Source organism: Oryzias latipes, chromosome 23 (assembly GCF_002234675.1).
Source record: "Oryzias latipes chromosome 23, ASM223467v1".
Taxonomy (NCBI): Eukaryota; Metazoa; Chordata; class Actinopteri; order Beloniformes; family Adrianichthyidae; genus Oryzias; species Oryzias latipes.
This window is the reverse complement of record NC_019881.2, coordinates 13,593,169-13,615,474: the sequence shown is the minus strand read 5'-3', so window position 1 is coordinate 13,615,474 and position 22,306 is coordinate 13,593,169. Positions and strand designations below refer to the sequence as shown.

The following is a 22,306-nucleotide window of genomic DNA, read 5'->3' as shown; positions in this document are numbered from 1 at the left end:
CTACTTTCCATTGTAAAGAAACAAATTAAACTGCAAATGTCTTTGAGTTCTAAATAAGACATTACTTACACTCTATTTGATCCAGTACAAATATAAAACAGTAAAAACCTACAGTCTTTCTCAGCTTTATTATAGATTAAAATAAATTTGTTTGTTTTATTGTTGTTTTTAATTTCCCTACCCCCTTTTGCGTTTATTTTGAAAACCTGACATACTGTTTATGTTCCTGTCTGCATGCCTTTTTTATGTTTTCAATTAAGATTTATAAAACAAAGGATTTTTTTATTCTAACAAGTTCTTTTTGTATTTTTTTAAATATTTTACAGAAAAGAATAACAAGCAAGAATTTTAATATCCTTTTCTCTGATATAGGAGGCAAAGGAAATATTTTTTAACAGATTTATTCGTTCATTCTTATGTTTTGTGTCTTTAAACTGCTTTTTTGTGGTTTATTATGCAATTCACAAGTCATATTTGGGAGGTATATATTAATATAAATATTACATTTTATGCCTTTCCAGTTTGTTTTCCTATGATTGACTCAAAAGAAGCTGAAGGTCATAACGACAAGTTTTCAGATTTTTTTTTTAAAGGAAACAATATAGGCCTAATGGACTAAACTTCTGGGTACAATGTATGAGTGAATTGCCTCTTATACTTCTTCTTCAATTGAATGTAAACATAATCTTCTTTTTTTTTTTACAAACCATGATTCTCTGTGTAACATTTTTAAGGCTTTTAAAAAAATTAGTTTTAGCAATATTTAAATACAAATAATGAAAACTGTATTTATTTATTTTCTGTTAATAGAGAGCTAAAGTGATGTCAAATGAGCCAGGAACTATTCGCGAGGCACCGGGGAGCGGAATGAAAAAGATGACGGACCACATTTCCTCTAACAACAAACCTGTTAGCTTTCTTGAAGTGCATTCTTTGTGTTCATCTTTTCCAGCAATGTGAACATTATTAGGTTGCATTTGTTTGATAGCAAGGTACCCAATTAGTCGTTGCAATAACTTAATAATCCTATCAAACAGACATTATATTGGCAGTTGTCTCTCTCGCGGAAGAATAGGCCATAATAATCGGCAGATATAAAATTTGTCGTGAGCTAACAGGCTAACGGCCGATTTATCGTAGCTGATGGGACCTGCGAATTGAAACATGTATCATGTCTTTCATTTTTATTTTTGGGCCAAACTGTAATAACCTATACGATATACGCGTATTTTAAAATAACTTGCCTATAAATGTTATTTTTTAATTTTTTTCTGGCTGGATCATTAGGACATAGGTCGTCTGCTGCTAACCTGTTTTTTCCCCTAGTGGTAGGTGAGTTACTACTTATAGTTCCAACTTATCTAATTTGTAAACATGTAGTTTCAAATTAAATTTTACTGCAAGTAATTGGGTGTTTATGTTACCAAAATATGCTGAAAAAATAATTTGACAATTTTATCTAGCTGTTGGATGAGTATTTTATTTTCCTTTTTTGAATGTTTTGGTTAGATGACACTGCCCTCTTTCTTTCAGAGATAACTTCATATTTTCAAATATGAAGATGTTCTCAGTGGCACACAAGACTGTCTTTGTAGTGGACCATTGTCCCTACATGGCAGAGTCCAGTCGGCAGCAGGTAGAGTGTGATGTTCTCACAAAAAGCCGAGCTCAGGGGGTCATTCCTCTGGCTCCTGTCTCCAAATCATTATGGACTTGCGCAGTGGAGTGCTCCATGGAATACTGCCGGATCCTCTACGACGTTTACCCGAAAGACAAACTGGTTTGTTTTTATTTGATTTATTTATGCATTCAATTGCTATTTTAATTCAGACACGCTAGTTATATCATGTGTATAAATGAAAACATTTGCTTTGAAACAGGTCAACTATATAGTGAGTGATTCAGAGTTCCACATCTTGAATAGTTGGAGACGAGGAGATCAGAGCACTCATGAGGTAAATACGCAAAACTTGTACTGAAAGACCCCCTTTGAGGAAAATTGTCTTTTTGGTGCTTTTAACATATTCTTCTTCCTGATGATGGCGGACATAAGTTAAGAAACTTCAGCTAAAAATGGCATTTCTGAGTATTTCTTTATTCAAATTGTTTTGAATCAGGAGCAGATAAAAAAATGTAGTTTAAAAAGGAGCTTATTTGTGACGTAGAAAATATTCTGGGCGGGCCACAATGTCCCTTTTCTGCTCCTCAACGGGGAGGGAAAGAGGCACGGGGTTGCTCCACGCCAACATTCCCACCCACAACTCAGAGGTGAATTTCTACTGAACTACTACCCCTCTGCAGAAATTATGTCCTAGAAAACAACACAATTTTTTTTTACTTTGGCTAAAAGCAGAAATATTTATTATTAAAAGACCTCTGGAAGCGCTTTTACTATAGATCAAAAGATGATCAGGGTGGGTCTTTCTTCACTGGTCTTATGTGTGAGATATGCCATTACATAGTTCTCCCCCATTGCAGCTAATGTCAGCTTTGGCAGCTGTTGGGCCACCAAATCCCTGTGAGGACCCAGAATGTTGCAGCATTTTGCACGGGCTGGTCGCTGCAGTGGAGTCTTTATGCAAAATCACAGAGCTGCAGCATGAGAAGCGCACAGCTTTGATGGACACAGCAGAGAGGGTCGCTAATCGAGGCCGGATCATCTGTCTGACTAACGCAAAAAGGTTAGAGAGACTGAACAAGTTTCTTTTAAAAATCAGTCATAGGTTGTAGAAAAAAACTTTTTTATCATCTTTTTAAATTGTTAAATCTCTGTCCTTGATGGTTGCAAATCATCTTGGCTTCTTTTTTATACACCGACAGTGACACACATGTCCGTATGTTGGAAGACTGCATACAGGAGACTATTTTAGATCAAAACAAGCTGGCTGCTGGATCAGACAGGTCAGTAATCATTCGTAACAAACTGTAGCTGATTGAAATGATTAAAAAAAAATGATTTAATAAAATGTTCAATGCTGAATTGTTTTTTTATGATTTTATTCTTCAGGCTGATGGGCATCCAGCAGTGTGAGTTAGTTCTTGTCCACATCTACCCCCAGGGTGAGGACACTCTGGTTTCTGATCGGCCAAAGAAAGAAGTGGGTGTAAATCTTCGGGGTACAGCCTCATTTTTGTCATCCTTGTTGTTTCTCCTGATAACACCGGTTGCCGTTTTCAGATCTCCCCTCTGCTCACCAGCGAGGTCCACAGCGTTCGGGCCGGGCGGCACCTTGCCTCCAAACTTAACATTTTGGTCCAGCAGCACTTCGACTTGGCTTCCACCACCATCACAAACATCCCCATGAAGGTATAGGGTGTCGTCTCTCCGTTGTCCCTGTTGTCTTGTCCATCCCACATCAGCCTAATCTGTGACAAATTTCTGCTTTCTACTAATAAGTTTTGCGTTTAACTTCACTGCTTACTTTTGTTGAATTCTTCCCTTTTGATTCGACTATTGATTTGCTTGCTTAACCTTCTGAGTGTGGTTTTCTTCAGCCATGATAACACATGAAACTCTGCAGTCTCTCCGTTGCGTTCATCATCTCATCTGCATGTGGATATGACTGTGAACCTGCTGCTGGTTTCATGCTGTATTTTCTGTTTTGCTAGCCCACATTAAATGTTTGCGAACAGGTTAGTACTCTGATCACACACATGTCAAAACTGAAGACGGGCTTGTCTCTGCACCACTTAGTGTATATATTCTGAGCTCTACTGTTGTAAACAGTTTTGCTTCAGGTGGTTCTGATGTGACAGATTTGATGGAGCTCAGACATAGGGGAGCCAAAGCCACTTTTTGTTGAAAAGTTCAATTCCCACAGCAGGATTTTACTTTTTTATTTTTTTATATTTTTTTTAGTTTTGATCCTAACAGGGGAGACTCAAAATAAGGTTTAAAAAAAAGGAACTGTAGAGAGAGTGTCTGATTTCGGCCTTGGCTCCTCTTGACTAATTCAATTCTGTCTGTCTTTCTAAGCCTCCCCCTGCTCTCTGTCCCTTTTTTCCTTAAATCTTTCTCCTCCTTTGACTAAAACTTTCCGTTAAATGTGGTCCATTATTTTGTCTAGATGACTAAACTGCAATTGTGTATATCCCTTGAGCATAAACTGTATGCAGCCATCTGTACGAATGCATCATTGACTAAACGAAGGCAGTGTTTGTCAGGCCAACACCTGATTAAGTTGGATTCATTTTTGACATAAAACTTTTCTAGCGGTTTATAAAAAGAAGCTGAATAAAAGCTTAATTTTCTAAGGTGGGAGAATTCTTGACCCACTAATGTAAAAAGATGCTAGTAAATAAATCATTTTTGAAAGATGATAAAGTGTAGAACTAAAAGCAAATACAAGAGAGGCCAAAAAAAGACTGTCAGTAGACTGTGCTTTGGTATTTACAGAACCCAGTCAGCATTTAATTTGACCTCATCCGCCATCATTATCTCTTTGAAACTCAGCCCTTTATGGTTTTTAGTTTGTTGTGTTTAAGATTGCATGTTAGAGAAAATGGCTGCATGCATGTTGATGTGTGTGCGGTTGTACAGGAGGAGCAGCACGCCAACACATCCGCCAATTACGACGTCGAGCTGCTGCACCACAGGGACGCTCACCTGGAGTTCTTTAAAAGCGGTTGGTTCCCACCTTTCAGTAATTGATCGAGGCTGTCTTTGCTTAGTGACAAGACTGACACACAAGAGTTGCTCTTTATAACATGTTTTTTCTTTTCCTTTTTTGAATTTTTGCTTCAGCTAAACTCAGCTTTTTGTCCCCCTCCCAGGTGACTTGCACATGGCAGGAACAAGTACTCGAGAGAACAGCTTTAAGGAGACCGTGACACTGAAGTGGTGCACCCCCAGAACCAACAACATAGGTTGGATTTGACTGTCAACCCAGAGATTTAAGGATCAGATGTTGATTTCTATCTATCTGAATCCCCTTTGGGAGTCACAGGGTTGCTGGAGCCTATCCCAGCTATTGTTGGGTAAAGGCAGGCTACACCCTGGACAGGTGGCCAGTCCATTGCAGGGTTTTAATAAAATTTATTGAACATTTCTTTCTTTGGAAAAAAACAGCTTTTGTCATATTAAATAAATACATTTGACATTTTGTGCTACTTTCTATTACAAAAATACAAAGGCAATGATTTAGTTTATAATAATATTCAATATCACAGTTGTGTGTTGTTTTTTTATTTTTTTTCCCCCCCAATGCAGAACTCCATTACTGCACAGGAGCTTATCGCATTTCGCCTACAGACGTAAACAGTCGGCCTTCATCGTGCTTAACAAACTTTCTTCTGAATGGTAAGCCCATCATTTCGATCCATTTAAAGACCCACTTCCACTTGTTCTTGTGGCATTTTTGTAATGATGGAGGACATTTATAAAGAAAATTCATCTTAAAATTGCATTTCTGAGTACCTCTTTAATCAAATAGTTGGAAATCAGGAGCAGATGAAAAAGAGAAAGATCATATTTCTGATGTAGAAAATACGATGGGCGGGGCCACAAGCTCCCTGCTCCGACACATTTTAAAATTTATTTTGGCCCCAAAAAATTATTTTGCAGAAATATAATTAAATGATCACTAGGAACACCTTTAAAATATCTCAGGTGATTGGAGTGGGAATTTATTTATATTTAGTTAAATTTCTTTTGAAAAGGGTTTACTCTTTAAGTTTATTTTTCAAATGAAACTTCTTTGACCATCGGATCTGTGCATTGTTTATGTGTTCTTACCACAGGTAGATCGGTGCTGCTGGAGCAGCCCAGGAAGTCAGGGTCAAAGGTCATCAGTCACATGCTCAGCAGCCATGGAGGCGAGATCTTCCTCCACGTGCTCAACAGCAACCGCTCCACCTTAGAGGACCCGCCGTCCATCAGCGAGGGCTGTGGGGGCAGAGTGACCGATTACAGAATCACTGTATGTTTACCTGCTGATTTCTGACATCTGCTCAGAAATGACACTCCTACTATTAAACCAGTATCTCTCAGAAATGTTGACTGGTATTAAAAAAGACACCAAAAAATGTCGCTTGTCATGTTCTTTAGTAAAAAATCTTGAAATTAATTTTTGTGCTTTTTTCTGTAGGGATTTCCTTGTTTTTCACTAAAAGATGATTTATAATGGTGAAAACAAGTTTTTGTTTACTGCAAAGTATGTAAAGTAGTCATTGTCCTGCTTTTACCATCCAGTTTTCAGCGGGGTCTTTTATTTTGAAGTTTAGCTGTTTTAATGGTCATTTTTTGCAGCTTCTATTTTGTGTTCATTGTCTTTCTTGAACACGAAAAGCTGCCTCAAATTTTCAAATACGTCAACTCACATTTACTGAGCTTTTGTCCGCTTAGTAAGATTTATTTATCTATTTTTCCAGGATTTTGGTGAATTTATGAGGGAGAATCGTCTGACTCCTGTCGCAGAATCTTCCCATGATCCCTCGGGAAAAGTACCTGTGGAGAGGGCGAAAGCGCAGCTGGAACGTTACACCAGATACTGGCCCATGATCATCTCCCAGACCACCATCTTCAACATGCAGGCTGTGAGGAGCTCTACAGATGCTCAGACGTCTCTCTGCATCTTTTCCTTCAAAGATCTCCTCTAGATTGCTCATAGATGTTCAGTGTCTGGATTTTTATTTTATCTTGTAGGTGGTTCCTCTGGCTAATCTGATAGTGAAGGAGACTCTCACTGAGGAGGACGTCCTCACCTGCCAGAAAACTGTCTACAACCTGGTGGACATGGAGAGGAAGAATGATCCACTCCCCATTTCTACAGTGGGATCCAGGGGCAAAGGCCCCAAGAGGTGTTTGATCAGATTCTAGTGCTTTGTTGAAAAGTGGGACTAGTGTCAGCAGGGAGGTCACACTTCCCGTGTTTTTTCCCCTCAGGGACGAACAGTACCGCATCATGTGGAACGAGCTGGAAACGCTGGTGAAAACTCACGCCGGAGCCACAGACAGACACCAGCGGGTCCTGGACTGCATCATCGCCTGCCGCAGCAAACCCCCCGAGGAAGAAGAGAGGAAGAAAAGAGGGAGGAAGAGGGAGGATAGGGAGGACCGGGCCGAGAAAAACGGCAGCAAAGAGATGGAAGATAAAAGTTGGCAGGACTCTGAGAGGTCAGTTTTGATCACAGGCTGCAGATTTCCTGATATGAAGACGTTTTATTTGGTATTTTTCTTCTCTTTCCTCAACTCCAGACTAAAGGGCTTGTTGGAGAAGGGAGAGCAGGATGCAGAGGTGATCAAGGATTCCCCAGACTCACCTGAGCCGTTAAACAAGAAGCCCCGCCTTATGGTAGATGAAGTTCAACCCCCAGAAAGGGCAAAAGGTTCGAGTACTGATGAAGCATTTCTTTAAACGAGCAGTTTTCTTGTTTTAATGAACTCTTAAGTGTAAATAACATTTATTTTCATCTGCTTTCAACACTCAGATGAGAGGATTTTGATGGCCTTTTTTCTTGTGAATTTAAAAAGAACCTTTTTACAAACCAGCAGCTTCTGGTTCTAAAGTCTAAGCTGTCTGTGCAGGTCCTGTGTCGCTCCTCTCCCTGTGGACCAATCGCATCACAGCAGCCAACTCCAGGAAGCACCAAGAGTTTGTGGGAAGAGTCAGCTCCGTAAACAATAAGTTTGAGTTGTACCAGCACCTCAAAGAGGAAAACGGGTTTGTTGTTGTTGTTTTTTTTTAAATTGATCATCTTTGTCTCCTTCTTTACCAAATGGAGCTCAGTTCCTGATCACATCAACATCAAAAAAGACAAATTTGACTTTTTCTTTTAAGATTTATTTTTATATTTCATTGAAATGCAAAAATGTAAATGTTTTTATATGGTTGCTAAATAAACATTTTCTTTTCTGTTTACAGGATGGATGTGCATGAAAACGGAAAAGCCTCCAGATGATGTTTCCACCGATCATCTGCTTTCGCTCTCCTGAAGATTAGAACATGAGACATCTTAGACATAAATAAATGAACTGTAAACTCTGAACAAAGGATTTTCTAATTTTATAATTCAAGATTTTGTAGCTGAACTGTTCAGATATTAAAGAAAACATTGAAAGTTGCCTGTAGAGAACACAGCTGTTGGCTTTTTGCATAAGTCCTTAACAATGTAAATAAATGGACTTACAGTAAAACCTATGTTGAAGCTGTTTGATTTGATCAAAAAGGTATAATGAAGTATAAGGGCCACCATAAGTGAAAATAAATGTAATAAATTCATAAAATATTGAGAATAAGTTCAAAATTTTATGAGAATAAAGTTGTAAAGATATGAGAAGGAAGTTAAACTTCTACGAGAAATGATTGTAAAATTATGCAAAAGTAAAATTTTACAATAATAGTCAAAATTATGAGTAAGTGGTAATTTTACAAGGAAAATTTGTGCATTTTTGCAAATGAAATCTCACATTTAGCTTTTAAAATGTTTTGATAAATAAAATAAAGCATAATTTAATTAATGTTGCAGAACACTGCACTGCTCAAGAATCTGGTTTACCTTTTTTCTAAGACTTACTCATGATTTTACAATGTTTTTCTCATAGATTTACGACTTTGTATATATATATTTCTTTTATGGTGGCCCTAATACTCCATTCAAGAAGGTAATTTCTTCCTTTTTCTATTTTATTTTTTTTCTCTGATTTAGGAAAACAATGTAATGTATTGAGAAATAATGAATAACTTTGACAGAAGTTCACAAATAGTCTCCACTAAAAAGCTGCCAGAAAATAACGATTTTTATTACTTTTTTTCATTATGATTATAAAAACAAAGCTTATCCTGTAAAACAGATTTTATTAGAGATGTAGTGACAGATCCTCAGCAGTAGAGAGAGCAGTAGACCGTTCTTAAAATTTTTTTTAAATAAAAAGTTTTATCTTTAAAAGATTGAAAGTACTGGTTTTTTTTGTTTTGTTTTTCTACATTTAGCTTATATTTCATTCACAAACTACTCGGTTGACAAGTTAAGACAGTGACATTGATTGAGCTGCTGGCAGAGATTTGACTGATGGACCTGGATAAACACGACTTTCATGACTGTTGTTACATAAATTCCTTGATTTGTTTGGGATGTTTTAGAAATACTCCACAGTTGGTTCGTTAACTACAAACGTTTTCCAGAAACACCAGAACAGAATTTTCCGTCTCTGCAGATCAATAATGGAGTTGATTCTAGGATTTCAACATCTGAGAGACCAAAAACTATTGGTTTCTAAAAACTCCTAAATGAATATTGCTTCTAGGAGTCAATTACCTGAAAATGTCCATTTTCCTCCAGATTTTCTACTTTTCTGTACGTAACTGAATGTCACTCATAGAAAGATACTTCATGGCTCATTTTCACGTGCTCCCATTCTTGCATACGGTAGTTGTGTTGATGTGCATGATGGTGCGGGTCAGAACAAACCCATGCAGTCATGCAGGAGTCCACAGCAGCGGCAGCCTCAGTGCTCACTGTGGGCTGACTGTGAGTCAGAGGCTGCTGGGGGTTTCCCGGTGAGGTCAAACCAAAGGTCAGACGAGAGGCTTTTGTTTTTGTCTTTGCATGTCAGAGGGGAAGCTGGGTGAGGGTCACTGCTGTGTGATCTACAGCATGTTTACAGAGGATTGAGGGGAGTATGCCACGAACTATGCACTTGTTGATGGATGTGTCTGTGTTTTCCAGAATGAGGCTGCAGCGAGCTGTGTAGAACTAGCATCTATTAAAGGTTTTACTTGAAAACATCTGAGCTGATTTGTTTTAAATTTTAAATGTTCCAACTTTCCATTTTGTTCAGAGCAAGAAAAACTAACCATACAAAAATCAGATTTTTTTTTCAGGACGATCAACATTTAAATCAGTCAAATCCTTCATGTTAAATAGTTAAAGACGCACTCCAATTAAAAATTGTGTTTTTAAAATGTTCTTGTGGCATTTCTCTGATGATGGAAGATTCACATAAAGACAATTAAGAGTAAAAATGCATTTCTGAGTATTTCTTTATTCAAATTGTTGACAGAAGAATTCAGTTTGAAAAAGAATGCATTTGCGCCTCAAGCATTTGTAGACGACCAGATCCAGGTACATCTTTTTTTTCTTCCTCGTCTGAGCTGGCATCTGGATCAAAACTGTACAGCTGGATGATCCAGTATTGCACACCATTTTTGTTGCAATCTGTAATTTTGGGTTAGGGGTATGAAGGGGCTGTAAACTAGTGGGAGAGAGTGGAAACAGAGAACTTTTTGCAACAGGGAAGGGTGGGCGGGGTTGCTTTGCCCCCACAGTCCCACCTAAGACTCTGATACAAATATCTAAAGAACTACTGTCCTAGAAAATGACAGTTTTTTAAAATTTTGGGTAAAAACAGCATAATCATAAATTAAAGACCACTGGGAACACTTTTACAATAGATCAAACAATGACAGAAGTGGGACTTTATTAGTTTTGTGGGTTTTTATTTTTTAGTATGCTTTGTGTCAGCTACATTGATGATGAGGCAGACAAATGGAAACATAAGATACAGATGACAGTAAATAGAGAGAAAAGGGTTTAGGAACTTAATTGCAGCTCATCTTTATGACATACAATGACTCCAAATGCAATATATAATTTTAACAAATATTCCAGTATACTTAAGGTGTACTACTTTTGGCTAAGGGGAGATATTTGACTAATGACAAATATTTCAGTTTAGATATGAAGTGTCTGGCCACAAAGAACTTTTACTAATTAATTTTGGCTCCACAACACTAATTAGCAGTAACTTTGTCAAAAAAGGGAAAAAAAGGTTTTAGTTTGTCATGTAACAAATGACGACATGGCGAGTAGAAGCAACCAATCAGTACATATTTTGTTTACAAAGTACACAAATTAAATAAAGCATCAAATCGAAGAAAATGCTTTCAGGGTTTGTGATAAAAGCAGGAAGTCGTATATTTATGGAAACTGCAGCTGTCTGACATGCAGAAAGGAAAAGCAACCTCACCCTGCAAAGTACCTTCAGTCCTATTATTTCCTGAATTTGATCAATCACTGGAAGTTTTATCTCACTTCATGGATCAATTATTATCTCCAGAGACTGGGCTAAAACATTAATGCAGAGTTTTAAAAAGTAGAGACATATGTCTGATAATAAAGGCGTTATTTCAAATATACCCTCATCTTGCTTTGAAAGAACCCATCCCTCTAATATTTTGATTATTAATAACAAATGGTACATGACGAGTACAGAACAATGAAAGTGTAAGCTGTGGTGATGATCTGCAGTTCAGAGGAGTTAAATGACTGAACCTGCATGATCACGATCACAGTCAAACTTCCTCTGGAGATCCTACTTTTTTTTTTTTTTACTTTATTGCCTAAAGATATAGAATTACAGGGAATTAATATAACAGTAACGTGTTGAGATTGGACTCATCCTTGCAAGTACAGAAAAAAGAAAAACAAACTAGAATGGGGGCTTCACAACAGGATACATTCAGGGATCAAAGAAAAATCAATTTAGTCAATTTAACTTTTGTATCCACTGAGCTACAGATAGTGAGCAGGGCCTAATCCATTTGCTGACTCATTTTACTTTATTTATTTTTTTTGAAAACCACTTTAAACAGTTTGTTAGGACAAACCAGACGGACACATCATTTCCAGATTGGCGCTCTCTAGATGCAAAAACATGACAATTCCCCGCAAGTCCTCCAGTCCAGCTTTGAGAAAACCGACTACAAAAACAACATTTTTAATGTTTAAAGTAGGATGTTTTGGTTTAAAGTAGCCTTAATGTCACAAGCACAGCCGAGGACAAGAGGGTGGAGGTAAAAACTCTGGTTGTTGAATTTGATCAACAAAGTCGAAATTTATTATATCAAAATGAGGGTTTCTGGGAAATGTAGTCTAATATGACTAAGATTTTGACTCATGAAATTGTCTGTAAATCATCTTAGGTGTATTAGTTAGCTGATGAAGTGACGTTTTGGCTAAAGATGTCTTGGATTGATTTTAGGTCAGTGAATCGGATCATTCAAAATGAACTATGAATCGTGTCGTCTACCACAAATTATGATATGAATCAAATCGTTAAAATCAATCGTTACACCCCTACTCGCTTTTCTGGATTCAACACTACCTTCTACAGTTTAACACTCCTGTCCTGTTGAGTCATGAGAGATTCAAAGGACTTTATTGTCATAAGTACAGTAAGGAAACAGGTTTCCCTGTAGCAGATGTTCACTCTGAATCCCATAAGGTTAAAGGTTAGGCCTCTACTTTTCATCTTCACTACAGCAAAATGTAATAAAAACAACTGATAGAAATAATGAAATGTCACTAAATCTGGCTCAAAACAAAGTTCTGTATTTAAACTTTTATTTGTCCAAACCCCCCCAAAACCAGAAGTTATTTGTTTTTGACAAAACTTTTTATTTTTCTGTAAAAGCTGCAAACATTTCTTGGTGGGTTACATACACGGTTGTTCTCACTTGGTGGTTTACCTCATATTTCTAGACTTTAATATTGCAGGTTTTCACTTCAACATGAAGATAAAGTGAAGTTAACAACAAAAAAGGTGAAATATATACAGTAAATTGTTGCAACAAAACAAAAAAAAGTTGAAAATGACAAAAAAGTAAAGCAAATCAAAGAAAATTGCACTATGTGCTACAGTTTTTTTTATCAAATATCAAGAAGTTTCCTACAGTCACATGCTTTGAAATATTTACATTTTTATCATATAAAAAGTGTATTTTTACATAAACATGATGCTGATATTTTTTAGACTTAGTAAAAATACAAAGATAACTACAATCACACAAATGTAAATATGTTTAAGTAAAAATCCTGGGTGGCTTTATTTAGCCCCAAATCACAATGTACAACATACAGTGAGGCAAAAAAGCAGTTAAGTCACTAATTTAGCAAATTAAAGGGATGAGTTTGGTGACTAATGTTCATCATCTTCAACTGTGAGAGAAATAATCTAAAAAAGTGATTTTTAAATATTTTTTTGTACAACGGTGTAGACAATAAAGCAAAAATTCTCTTCCTGTATCTATGATAAACATTACAGACCTCTAATTTTTTTAAGGTGGAAGATTTACAGAATCAGTGACTGACGATTACTGTTTTCCCCTTTTTATTTTTTGTCACACCATGAAGTAGAATAAAAAGAGAAATACTTTTTCATTTGGGGAAATGGTTTTACATTAAAATGCATGATTTCTATGCTCATGAAGTGACTAAAAAACAATACTTTGGTCAATTATGATTACTCATAATGAACAAGGGATTGTATATCATCCAAAAAATGTCGCTTTAATAGTCACATGATCAACACAGGACCCTTTTTTTTCTAACAGTGATCAGCATTTATGAGCACAAATAAATTCCTTTTTGTTTAATAGTCATCGCTGCCCTCCTCTTCCTCGTCATACTTTCTCTTGAGGGAGTGCTTCTTGTGTTTGCCTCGGTGCCTTCGCTTACCGGCAAAGTCGGGGTTTGCTTCGTCGATGTGCAGCTGCTCGTGCTTCTTCAGGAGGCCGGGGACGGAGAATCCCTTCCCGCACGTCTCGCACGTCCAGGGCTTTTTGCACGTGTGAGTCCGTTTGTGGACGTTCAGGTGAGACGCCAGCTTGTAGGTCTTTCCGCACACGTCGCAGCTGAAGGGTCGCTCGTTGGTGTGCAACCTGATGTGCACTTTCAGGTTGCCGACCTGAGTGAATGTCTTGTCACATATGGTGCACCGGTAGGGCCTCTCCCTGGTGTGGATCCTCAGATGAACCCTCAGGCAGTACTTGCTGGAGAATTTCTTTTGGCAGATCGGACACGGGATCTTGGCTTTGGGGATGTGGTCTTGCTGGTGTCTCTTCAGGTCCGACAGGTACACAAAGGTCTTCCCACACTGGGAGCATAGGTACTGCCGATCGCCTATGTGGTAGCCCATGTGTCTCTTCAACAGGCTGGGAACGAGGAACCTCTTCCCACAGCGTTCACACATGTGGGGGCGGTCTCTGGTGTGCCAGCGCTCGTGGTTGGACAGCTTAAAGGCTGTTGGGAAGATTTTGTTGCAGTGCTTGCAGGGGAAAGTCATCTGGCTGGTGTGACACTCCATGTGCCTCTTGAAGTAGGTGGACTGGGTGAAGCCCTTGTTGCAGATGTTGCAGTAGAAGGGCTTCTGGCCGCTGTGGGCCAGTATGTGCTTGGTCAGACTTTGCAGTTTGGTGAAACACTTGCCGCACTGACCGCAGGCGAAAGGACGTTCTGTGCTGTGGGTCTTCAGGTGGTTGTTTAGGAACCCCTGCGTTCGGAAACTTTTGTTGCACGCCGTGCACAGGTAGGGCTTCTCGCCAGTGTGAATGCGCTCGTGATCCAGCAGCTTGGACTGATAGGGGAAGCTCTTATCGCACACACTGCAGCTGTATCGGTCGGTCAAATGCCTGAATTGCTTTTTTCGTCGTATGCTAGGCCGCATGTCATCGCAGTCGCTAAATCTGCCGGGAGGAAGAGGAGGTAAAGCAGGAAGGGACATGGAGTTCGAGGCAATCTGCGACACCCACTGATGTAACGTCACCCTCTGAGTCTGAGGCTTTGGCCCTTCCTTTGATCCTGCGCTGCTGGCGTTCAGTGTCGCAGCGGCAGGTTTGACCGGCACCTGTACCACCCTGAATGGGATTGATTTCAAAGGCAGCCGCTGTAGTTCCGGTTTTTCTGGAGGTGCTGGTGTTCCATCGTTCCCGCTGCTCTGAGGAGCGGTGGGAGACTCCTGTGGAGCAGAAACAGCGGGATCTGCTTCCTTTGTCTGCTTGTTGTTAGCCGTAGGGTGGCTTGCCGGCTCTCTTTGCAGAGGTGACTCAGGGAAAATTTCTTGAATGTCAGAGTTATCAGAGACACATCCCGCATCGTCATGGTCACTCAGGGAAATATTGCTCCTTTCGTCATGGGTGGCCTCTGGTTGCTTTGGCGATGGTGGGGGTGGTGTTGGTGGTTCCACCGGTTTGGGAAGGAAGGCAAGGGATGAAAGTACGCAGTCGCCCACTGAGGTTGAGACGGTCGCTGCACACAGAAAAGAGATTCCTCGTGTTCATCGGCACACAGTCAACATTTAAAGACCCACTCTGATGAAGATGGTGCTTCTGGTGGTTTTAACATGTTCTTGGGATATTTTTTGGGGATAATGGAGGACATATATAAAGAAAATATGGCTTAAAACGGCATTTCTGAGTATTTCTTTATTCAAATCGTAGTGAATCAGAAGCAGTAGAAAAAATGATGTTGATAAAGAGCTTATTTCTGAGGTAGAAAATACACTGAGTGGGCCACAAACTCCCTGCTCTGCTCCAATATGATGCATTCACTAGCAGACAAATAGATCCATGTACATCTTCATTTTCCTCATCTGAGCTGGTATCTGGATCTAAACTGTATGGCTGGATAGCTCTGATATCGCTCACCATATATATATAAATAAGCTAGTGAGAGAGCTCATAAACAGAGAGCCCTCAGCAACGGGAAGGGGGGCGGGGTTACTCCGCACCAACAGTTCTGCCCACAACTCAGAGGCAAACTTCTAGTGAATTCCTGCCGCTCTGCAGAAACTATGTCCTGGAAAACAATGCAGTTTTTTTATATTTAGGGTAAAAACTGAATCATCATAATTAGACCACTGGGAACTCTTTTACAATAGATCAAAAGATGATAGGAGTGGGTCTTTAACCATTTACACACAAGCTACATACTCATTTTCATAACAAAAGTAATCTTAAATAACGAGAAACAAACCTTTAACGCCCAGGAGACCTTTGGCCTGCTGGTGCAGCAGAAGAGTCTTCAAATCTCCTTGGTCAGGAATAAAGGCCCCGCAAGCATCCAAGACGCTGGGCTCCGTTGAGATCAGAGAACCAAGCTAAAGCACAAATGAGTTGTAGTTTAATTCACAGTGAAGACCTTTGTCTCTGCTGATGTGAATCCCTGACCAACACATATGGTTTTATTTGATCATCTCAGAGATTTCTACAAGATGTGAGACGCTTTTAAGACGACTTGGATCAGAATTTTATCCAACCTTTTTACAGACATAAGGCAGAAGGTGCAGTGTAGAGCCCTGCGCGGGACTATTTTCTTCATCCCGCTCCCGCCCGCACCCGCCAAATTTCTGACCAATCCCGCCCGCTCCCGCAACGTATGCGTTACACTCCCGCCCGCACCCGCAATATGTATGTCCACTCCCGCCCGCACCCGCAAAACTCATAGAATTTAGTCCCGCACAGTAATAGAGAGGCATTGATTTTGTATCGTCTCCCGTCCCGCAGAAAAAAACACGTATTTGTATTGATATTATTAAAGAGATTCATGTCCCTCCTCCAGTCTCATCTTTTCATGCATTCCTCTTTTGTGTAATGTGCAACATAATCATTAAATATATTTTCACAAATCCTGTTCGGTAAAAAAAAGTGTGCGTGTGTCCGCGCGCAGACAGACGGCCTGAAGCGCGCTGAACCAGCTGGGATAGATGCAGGTCAAAGTCATTTGCAGGAAGAAAAACATTGTAATGGTTCAACAGAGCTGAAAATCTATGAATTAATTTTTTCCTGACGGAAAAATACTTTTTTTTTTTTTTTTAGCTTCAGCCTTTTCCCGTTTTTGCTGTTTTGCGCCTCAGTGGGGCATTGGCACGCAGATCTGAACACGATGAACCTCGTTTGAGGTTCTTTTCTGCTTCATCAACTGACATCATGTCCCTGTCAGGAAACCTCTGCTTCTTCCTTATCCCGCGAAGTGTTGCCAGATAGATTGACAGCTCTTTCATCCTTCTGTTGCGCTAGAGCGTTCCAACTAACGTGTTAACCTGCTATGACCGTATTTTGTGCTCTCTGTGTAGAACACACTGGGAGCGCGGGGAAAATAACTCTAAGCTGCAGAGGATGTGAACGGGTGAACAGGTAGAGAGGAAAAGCAGGTAAAGAGGCGGGGGAGGGGCTTTGGCTTCAAACTCTGTCAGAGAGATGGAAACACGGCGTCAGATTGAGACGCAGCTTTCACTGCGGGAGTTGAAGCAGAGACTTTCTCTGGGATGATTCTATGAACTCAAACATGGAAACATGATTATCAAGCAGAACTCTTTAAAATAATAAACCTGATCTCTCCACATTCTTCGTGTCTACCATGCATTGATGCACACATCGCTCCATGCAGCGATCAGACCAGAACTTTAGCTGATAGCTCCGCCCATACGCGACCGCGGTATCAGGCTTTAAAGAACACAATTTCTAAGAGGCGGGGCGGGGCACTGCACACCCCCAACAACAGGTTAGATGACAGTGGCCATTAGGCGTCTCTACCTGGTGCCTTCACGGAGCTTCAGTACATAAGACTCCAACAGCCGCACAGCCTAACGTAGTCCACTTTTATATATTCATGAGATATTCATGGCAAAACTGATCCCGCAGAGTTTTTTTTTTTTGCCGCCCGCTCCCGCCCGCAGTACAATTCAAACCGCCCAATCCCGCGAGATTTGCGTTGGGTCCCGCGGGACCCGGCGGGACCCAATCCCAATGCAGCCCTCTAGTGCAGTGAGTCTCCACTCCCCCTACTGGTGTCAACCAGGTAGAAAAAAAAAATACCGTATTTTCCAGACTATAAGTCGCCCTTCTTTTCATAGTTTGGCAAGGGGTGCGACTTATATTAGAAATAAATTGAAATAAATACATTGTTAACCCTCCTGTTATGTTCATTTGTGAGGAACAGAGATGATGTCCTAGGTCAATTTGATGTATGAGGTATGTTAAGTGTTAAGAGTATGTTAAGTGACTCAGAATCAGCAAACTTTTTTTTACAGTAAGATCTTGAAGGCTAACAACATAATATTCTATTTTCCAATAACTTCATAGATTCAGAAATGCAATAAAAATGACAACTGTTTCTACAAATACAGGATGAAAACAGAGTATTAGTTGGCCAATGATGCTTCATGAAAGGAATAAATAAATAAGTATGAGAAAGAATTACTAGAGATAAACTAGATAAACAGTAGATATTTTGTCAAATAAATTTCCTGTCAAAATGCGACTTATAGTCCAGTGCGACTTATCTGTGTGTTTTTTTTTAACTTTATAATGCATTTTTGGGCTGGTGCGACTTATACTCCACAGAAACTTATAGTAGGTAGTACAAACAAAATTTACTTTTCTATTTAAAATGTCACAAACCATGAACTACTTTGTGATACACAGCGGTCCCTCGCTGTAACAGTTATGCAGCCCTAATAGTATTAATGATGGGTTTTCTGCGCTTTTCCAGATGCTCACAATGCGTATCCATTATTCATTCACTCCTCGTTTTTAGTTGGTGATGGTAAGCTACTGATGCAGCCACAGCTGCGTGGCTGCCAGTACGCGCCTACGACCTGTCTGACCACCACCGCATTCCCACACCACTGGGGCCAACGACAGGGGATTGACCCTTGGATCATTGGCCGACCTGCAAAACCACCCGAGCCACTGCCGCCCTTGGAGCTTCGCGATTCCTTTTAGTGCATTTAGCATGTTTCTTTTTTTTTACAGTGCAGTATGTTCTGCGTCCTGATTGGTTGTAGAAAATTTCAGTCTCCTTTGTACCGTGTCTCCTTTACAGAATGCAGCCAGTTTGCCAAATTTACTTAATTCTGTATTACAAACAGATCTTGGTTTTCATTCCATTATATCTGATTTATTTTTCTATGAAGGTTTAAACTTGGAGAGGTTAAACAAGAGAGGAAGATTGTTGAAAGTCTGTCTGAGAAAACTGTGAAGTGTGTGATGAATGAGGGACCACTGTACTTCAATATTAAGTAATACATTTTTAAAGCTTTTAAGATATTCATTGCAAATCTATAAACTAGAGAGTGATTAGTTTTTACAAGAACCCTGGTAATAGCCATGCAAAAATGATCAACACACAAAGAAAGAAATCGGAAAAGTATTCCAAAGAAACTCTATGCACCCAGTGTTCAATAACCCTGGAATCCACACTCCCAAAAAGCAGGAGCTGAATGTTGAGCTGCATGACATACCTGGGACAGATTGGGAACAGGTAGAAGTTGCTCCAACTTGCAAACCAGTCCAGCGATCAAAGCCTGCAGTGCTGTATCAAACTTTGTGCCATAATGAAGAGGGAAGACTTCCTGTGTACAAAAATATGTCGTTCATCGTCTTTGTATTCATTACTCCTTTGACCTTAAGATCTATTTTGTTGTTCTTCTATGAATAAAGTCTGTTTCTATTTTACTCTTTTTTTTCCCTAATTGTCACTCTGAATTTCATGTATGTGGAAATTAATATGAACATGGATAGAAATTGTGTCTTCAACATTTTGTTTTAGAATGTCAAGCAAAAAGAGGGTAAATATGTATTTGCTGTTTTGCATTTTTTTTAATGTATATACAAATGACTGAATTTCATCTTCACTTTTATTATTCTGTGAACACAGAATACATTAGAACACGCTCGAGCTTCTTTTGTATTTTTTCTTTCATTTGTTGTGAAAATGAAAAGCTCATTCATTCTTGCCCTTTGTCGTTCAAACATGCACTTTTTTAAGTCTTTTACCGTTTCAAAAATGATCCACTTCAGGAATTAAGGACATTCCACTTAGGAAATTAAGAAAACAAATATCCAGTTTTAATCGAAAACTTAACTCCAAGCAGGTCTGAACTGATTTTGTGTTATATAATGTTTAAATAAACACTCAAGAGTTGCGGGTACCTTGAAGAAGCGCTTCCTTTCATTGGGGTTTTTGAGCAGATTCTGCACCAGCACCATGAAGTTTGTTTGTGATTTGTCCACTTCATTATCCTTCTGTAACAAAGGGAACAAAACATTGTGTTTGCAGAGATGGGAAAAATAAACTCTACTGATTTATAATTTGAACATATCAGAACAAAACAAACCATGAATAAAGAAAATGGTGCCCAAGAGAACATAAACAAATCACTAACATATCATAGAATCAATACACAAAACAACATGCTCCAGTACGCACCCCAGAAGATGTGGTGGTGACCTTCAACTTGTTGATGAGCATCTGGATAGCCTTCAGATCTGGTGGGCCTTCCTTGTGAAGAAGCTCCAAGATAACCTATAATACAAAAGGACAAAATTGATCACAGAAACATGTAAGCTTAGCAAAATGCTTAGCTTCAAGTGTGTAATTATTTAGCTCACTGCAAGGAAAGTAGTAGAACAAATGCTTAAAAAAAGGCATCTAGAGCGTTTAAATAAATATGAAATAATCGAAATTATGCCCATTTTATTCCAATAGATTTGTCATTTTTGAAACAAAAACGGAGTGAAAACAACTCACCCTGGCTCTCAACCCCAAAATTAGCTGGGCAGTCTGCTTGAAACTCAGCAGCTCAGGAACAGTTTGAGTCACCATAGTCACAAACTCTTCCACTTTCCCATAATGCTTCACATTTTTCTGTCGTATGACCTGCCACATGTAGGAATATGTAAGTTGAAGAGGAGAAGCCATCAGACGGAGGGAGGCCAGTGGAAGGGAGCTCCTAGCACCTGGAAAATAGTTTGGAAATAGTCACTTAAAACATGAAGAAGAAAAAAAGAGCACACTTTTTCACTTTGGTGAGACAGCTTGAATGACCACAAAAATCTGATAACTGAGGGATACAATAACCAGATCTGACATGCACTTTAATGGTAAAAATGGTAAGTGGCATATATTTATAGAGTGCTTTCTTAGAAGGCCCAAAGCGCTTTACAGTCACAGTCCTATTTCCACTACTGAGCACTGGCGCCAAACTTTAACCAGTATTTTGGACAAGGACATTTGGACACATGGGTGGGCAAAGGGGAAACCGAACCTGCAATCTTTCTGTCAGAGGTCGACAGCTCTACCTCTGCACCACAGCCAAAAATGGACACTTAAGCAATCGAGTTTACTTGGAATCAAGTTTACGAAGTTACTTGGAGACTCAGAACTCAAACTGTCTAATGTGTTATAATGTCTTGTCTCAAAATGTCAAAAATACCCCAAAAACTTGAACTGTCCCTTAAAAATCAATGAAAAAACTTCATGCTACTGCAGTCTTATGTAGGAACTTAAAATGATGACAGGCTTTCAAGAAGCCTGAAGTCTGTCAGTCAGGTAGTAACTACAACATACTTTAACTATTTGTCCTTTTTTATTTATGGTACACTCGCGGATGTAAAAAACAAAACAGATGTATGGATAGTTTAGTGGAAAAATATCTGAAATTTGGGGCAAAATCTAACTATGTTATTTAAGTTTAAATAATACAAATCCCATTCTTGGACTAAATATATATTAGATTAACTACTCAAAACGCATATGATGTGCAAATAACATAAATAACATTTGCAGCATTTTTAAGTAGAGTGGAATAATACTTGATTAACTGGGATATTATCTATAAGCGAGTTAGTTTTAAGAACGAAATGAAATAAAAGGCCTCACTATTTTTTTTTCGTCTTTTATAAGATTTTGTCAACAAAATCGAGTCTTTGGCAGGGGGCGCTGCGGAGTCGTCTGTGTGCTTTGCAGGATGCAGATGTGCTGCATGTGCCATGATGATGGAGGAATTGAGCGCCAATCTTCTTTGAGGGATGCATTTAAAACTTCAGCCAACGCTATGACAAATGGACTATTAGTTTGCCTAGGTTAGGAGGAAGAATGTTAAATACGCAAAATACAAATGCGGGACCCTCAGAAAAAAGACGGATTGTTTAGTTTTAAATATATCTCATCATTATAAATCGAATTGACTATTAAAAATAATAAAATATGAGTAAAGATCGATTAAAGTTGATGGTGGCTGGTAATTAGAAGCAACGAGTGTACTTTTTGCAGCAGATGGCCAGAACTGCGTCTTATTTTCTTACTACCGTTTTAGCCACTGAGTTAGCTTTCCGATGTTAGCTTAGCAACTTACCTTTTCTACTGGACCGTCTGTCCATGCTCTGCTAATTTGCGTGGCTAACGCAAGAAGAAAATGTATCGACGGACACAAACACACAACAAATAAAACAGTTTACCCTAAATTACAACGTTGAAAACTATTTAAACCGTCTTATTTCGGACGTCAAGCCAGGAATAATAATGGCGGCCGCTGATCAGCGGCTTTCCAAAACAAAAGTCTGTTCATATCCGGCGGATATTCATATAGAAAATAAAAGCCTCGTTTTCTAAACTTTTTTTAAAGCAAAAAATACAGTTTAAATAGATCATTAAATATTAATTGAATCATACAATGAGTTCAGTTTTACTTGACAAATGTTAGTAAGTTCCATACTGCCAAAGTTTGTGTTTTTTCTGAAATGATGTC

General features: G+C 39.1%; 2 protein-coding genes across 4 annotated transcripts; one reads left to right on the top strand and one right to left on the bottom strand.

Annotated features, from left to right (window-relative positions):
* The first annotated feature begins 862 nt into the window (after positions 1–862).
* ints13 (integrator complex subunit 13) lies at positions 863–8,886 on the top strand. 2 transcript variants are annotated; one of them, XM_011491073.3, is made up of 17 exons: positions 863–1,328; positions 1,534–1,780; positions 1,881–1,955; positions 2,479–2,681; positions 2,821–2,901; positions 3,008–3,098; positions 3,179–3,307; positions 4,541–4,625; positions 4,774–4,866; positions 5,210–5,299; positions 5,740–5,918; positions 6,370–6,534; positions 6,644–6,798; positions 6,884–7,114; positions 7,196–7,326; positions 7,526–7,661; positions 7,863–8,886. In XM_011491073.3, the coding sequence occupies exons 2-17, from the start codon at positions 1,556–1,558 to the stop codon at positions 7,897–7,899; spliced, it is 2,106 nt and encodes a 701-aa protein (XP_011489375.1). In that variant the 5' UTR covers positions 863–1,328; positions 1,534–1,555; the 3' UTR covers positions 7,900–8,886. The 2 variants fall into 2 exon arrangements, with proteins under 2 accessions (XP_011489375.1, XP_004083063.1); XM_004083015.4 differs by having other exon boundaries at positions 863–1,332.
* A 3,489-nt stretch (positions 8,887–12,375) lies between these two features.
* LOC101169829 (zinc finger protein 629) lies at positions 12,376–22,124 on the bottom strand. 2 transcript variants are annotated; one of them, XM_004083139.4, is made up of 7 exons: positions 21,914–22,124; positions 20,308–20,516; positions 19,987–20,082; positions 19,710–19,802; positions 19,019–19,129; positions 15,751–15,874; positions 12,376–15,024 (listed from the first exon to the last, which is right to left on the bottom strand). In XM_004083139.4, exons 1-7 carry the CDS (start codon positions 21,936–21,938, stop codon positions 13,370–13,372), a joined length of 2,313 nt encoding a protein of 770 aa, XP_004083187.1. In that variant the 5' UTR covers positions 21,939–22,124; the 3' UTR covers positions 12,376–13,369. The 2 variants fall into 2 exon arrangements, with proteins under 2 accessions (XP_004083187.1, XP_011489373.1); XM_011491071.3 differs by having other exon boundaries at positions 19,710–19,799.
* Between the last annotated feature and the right edge of the window lie 182 nt (positions 22,125–22,306).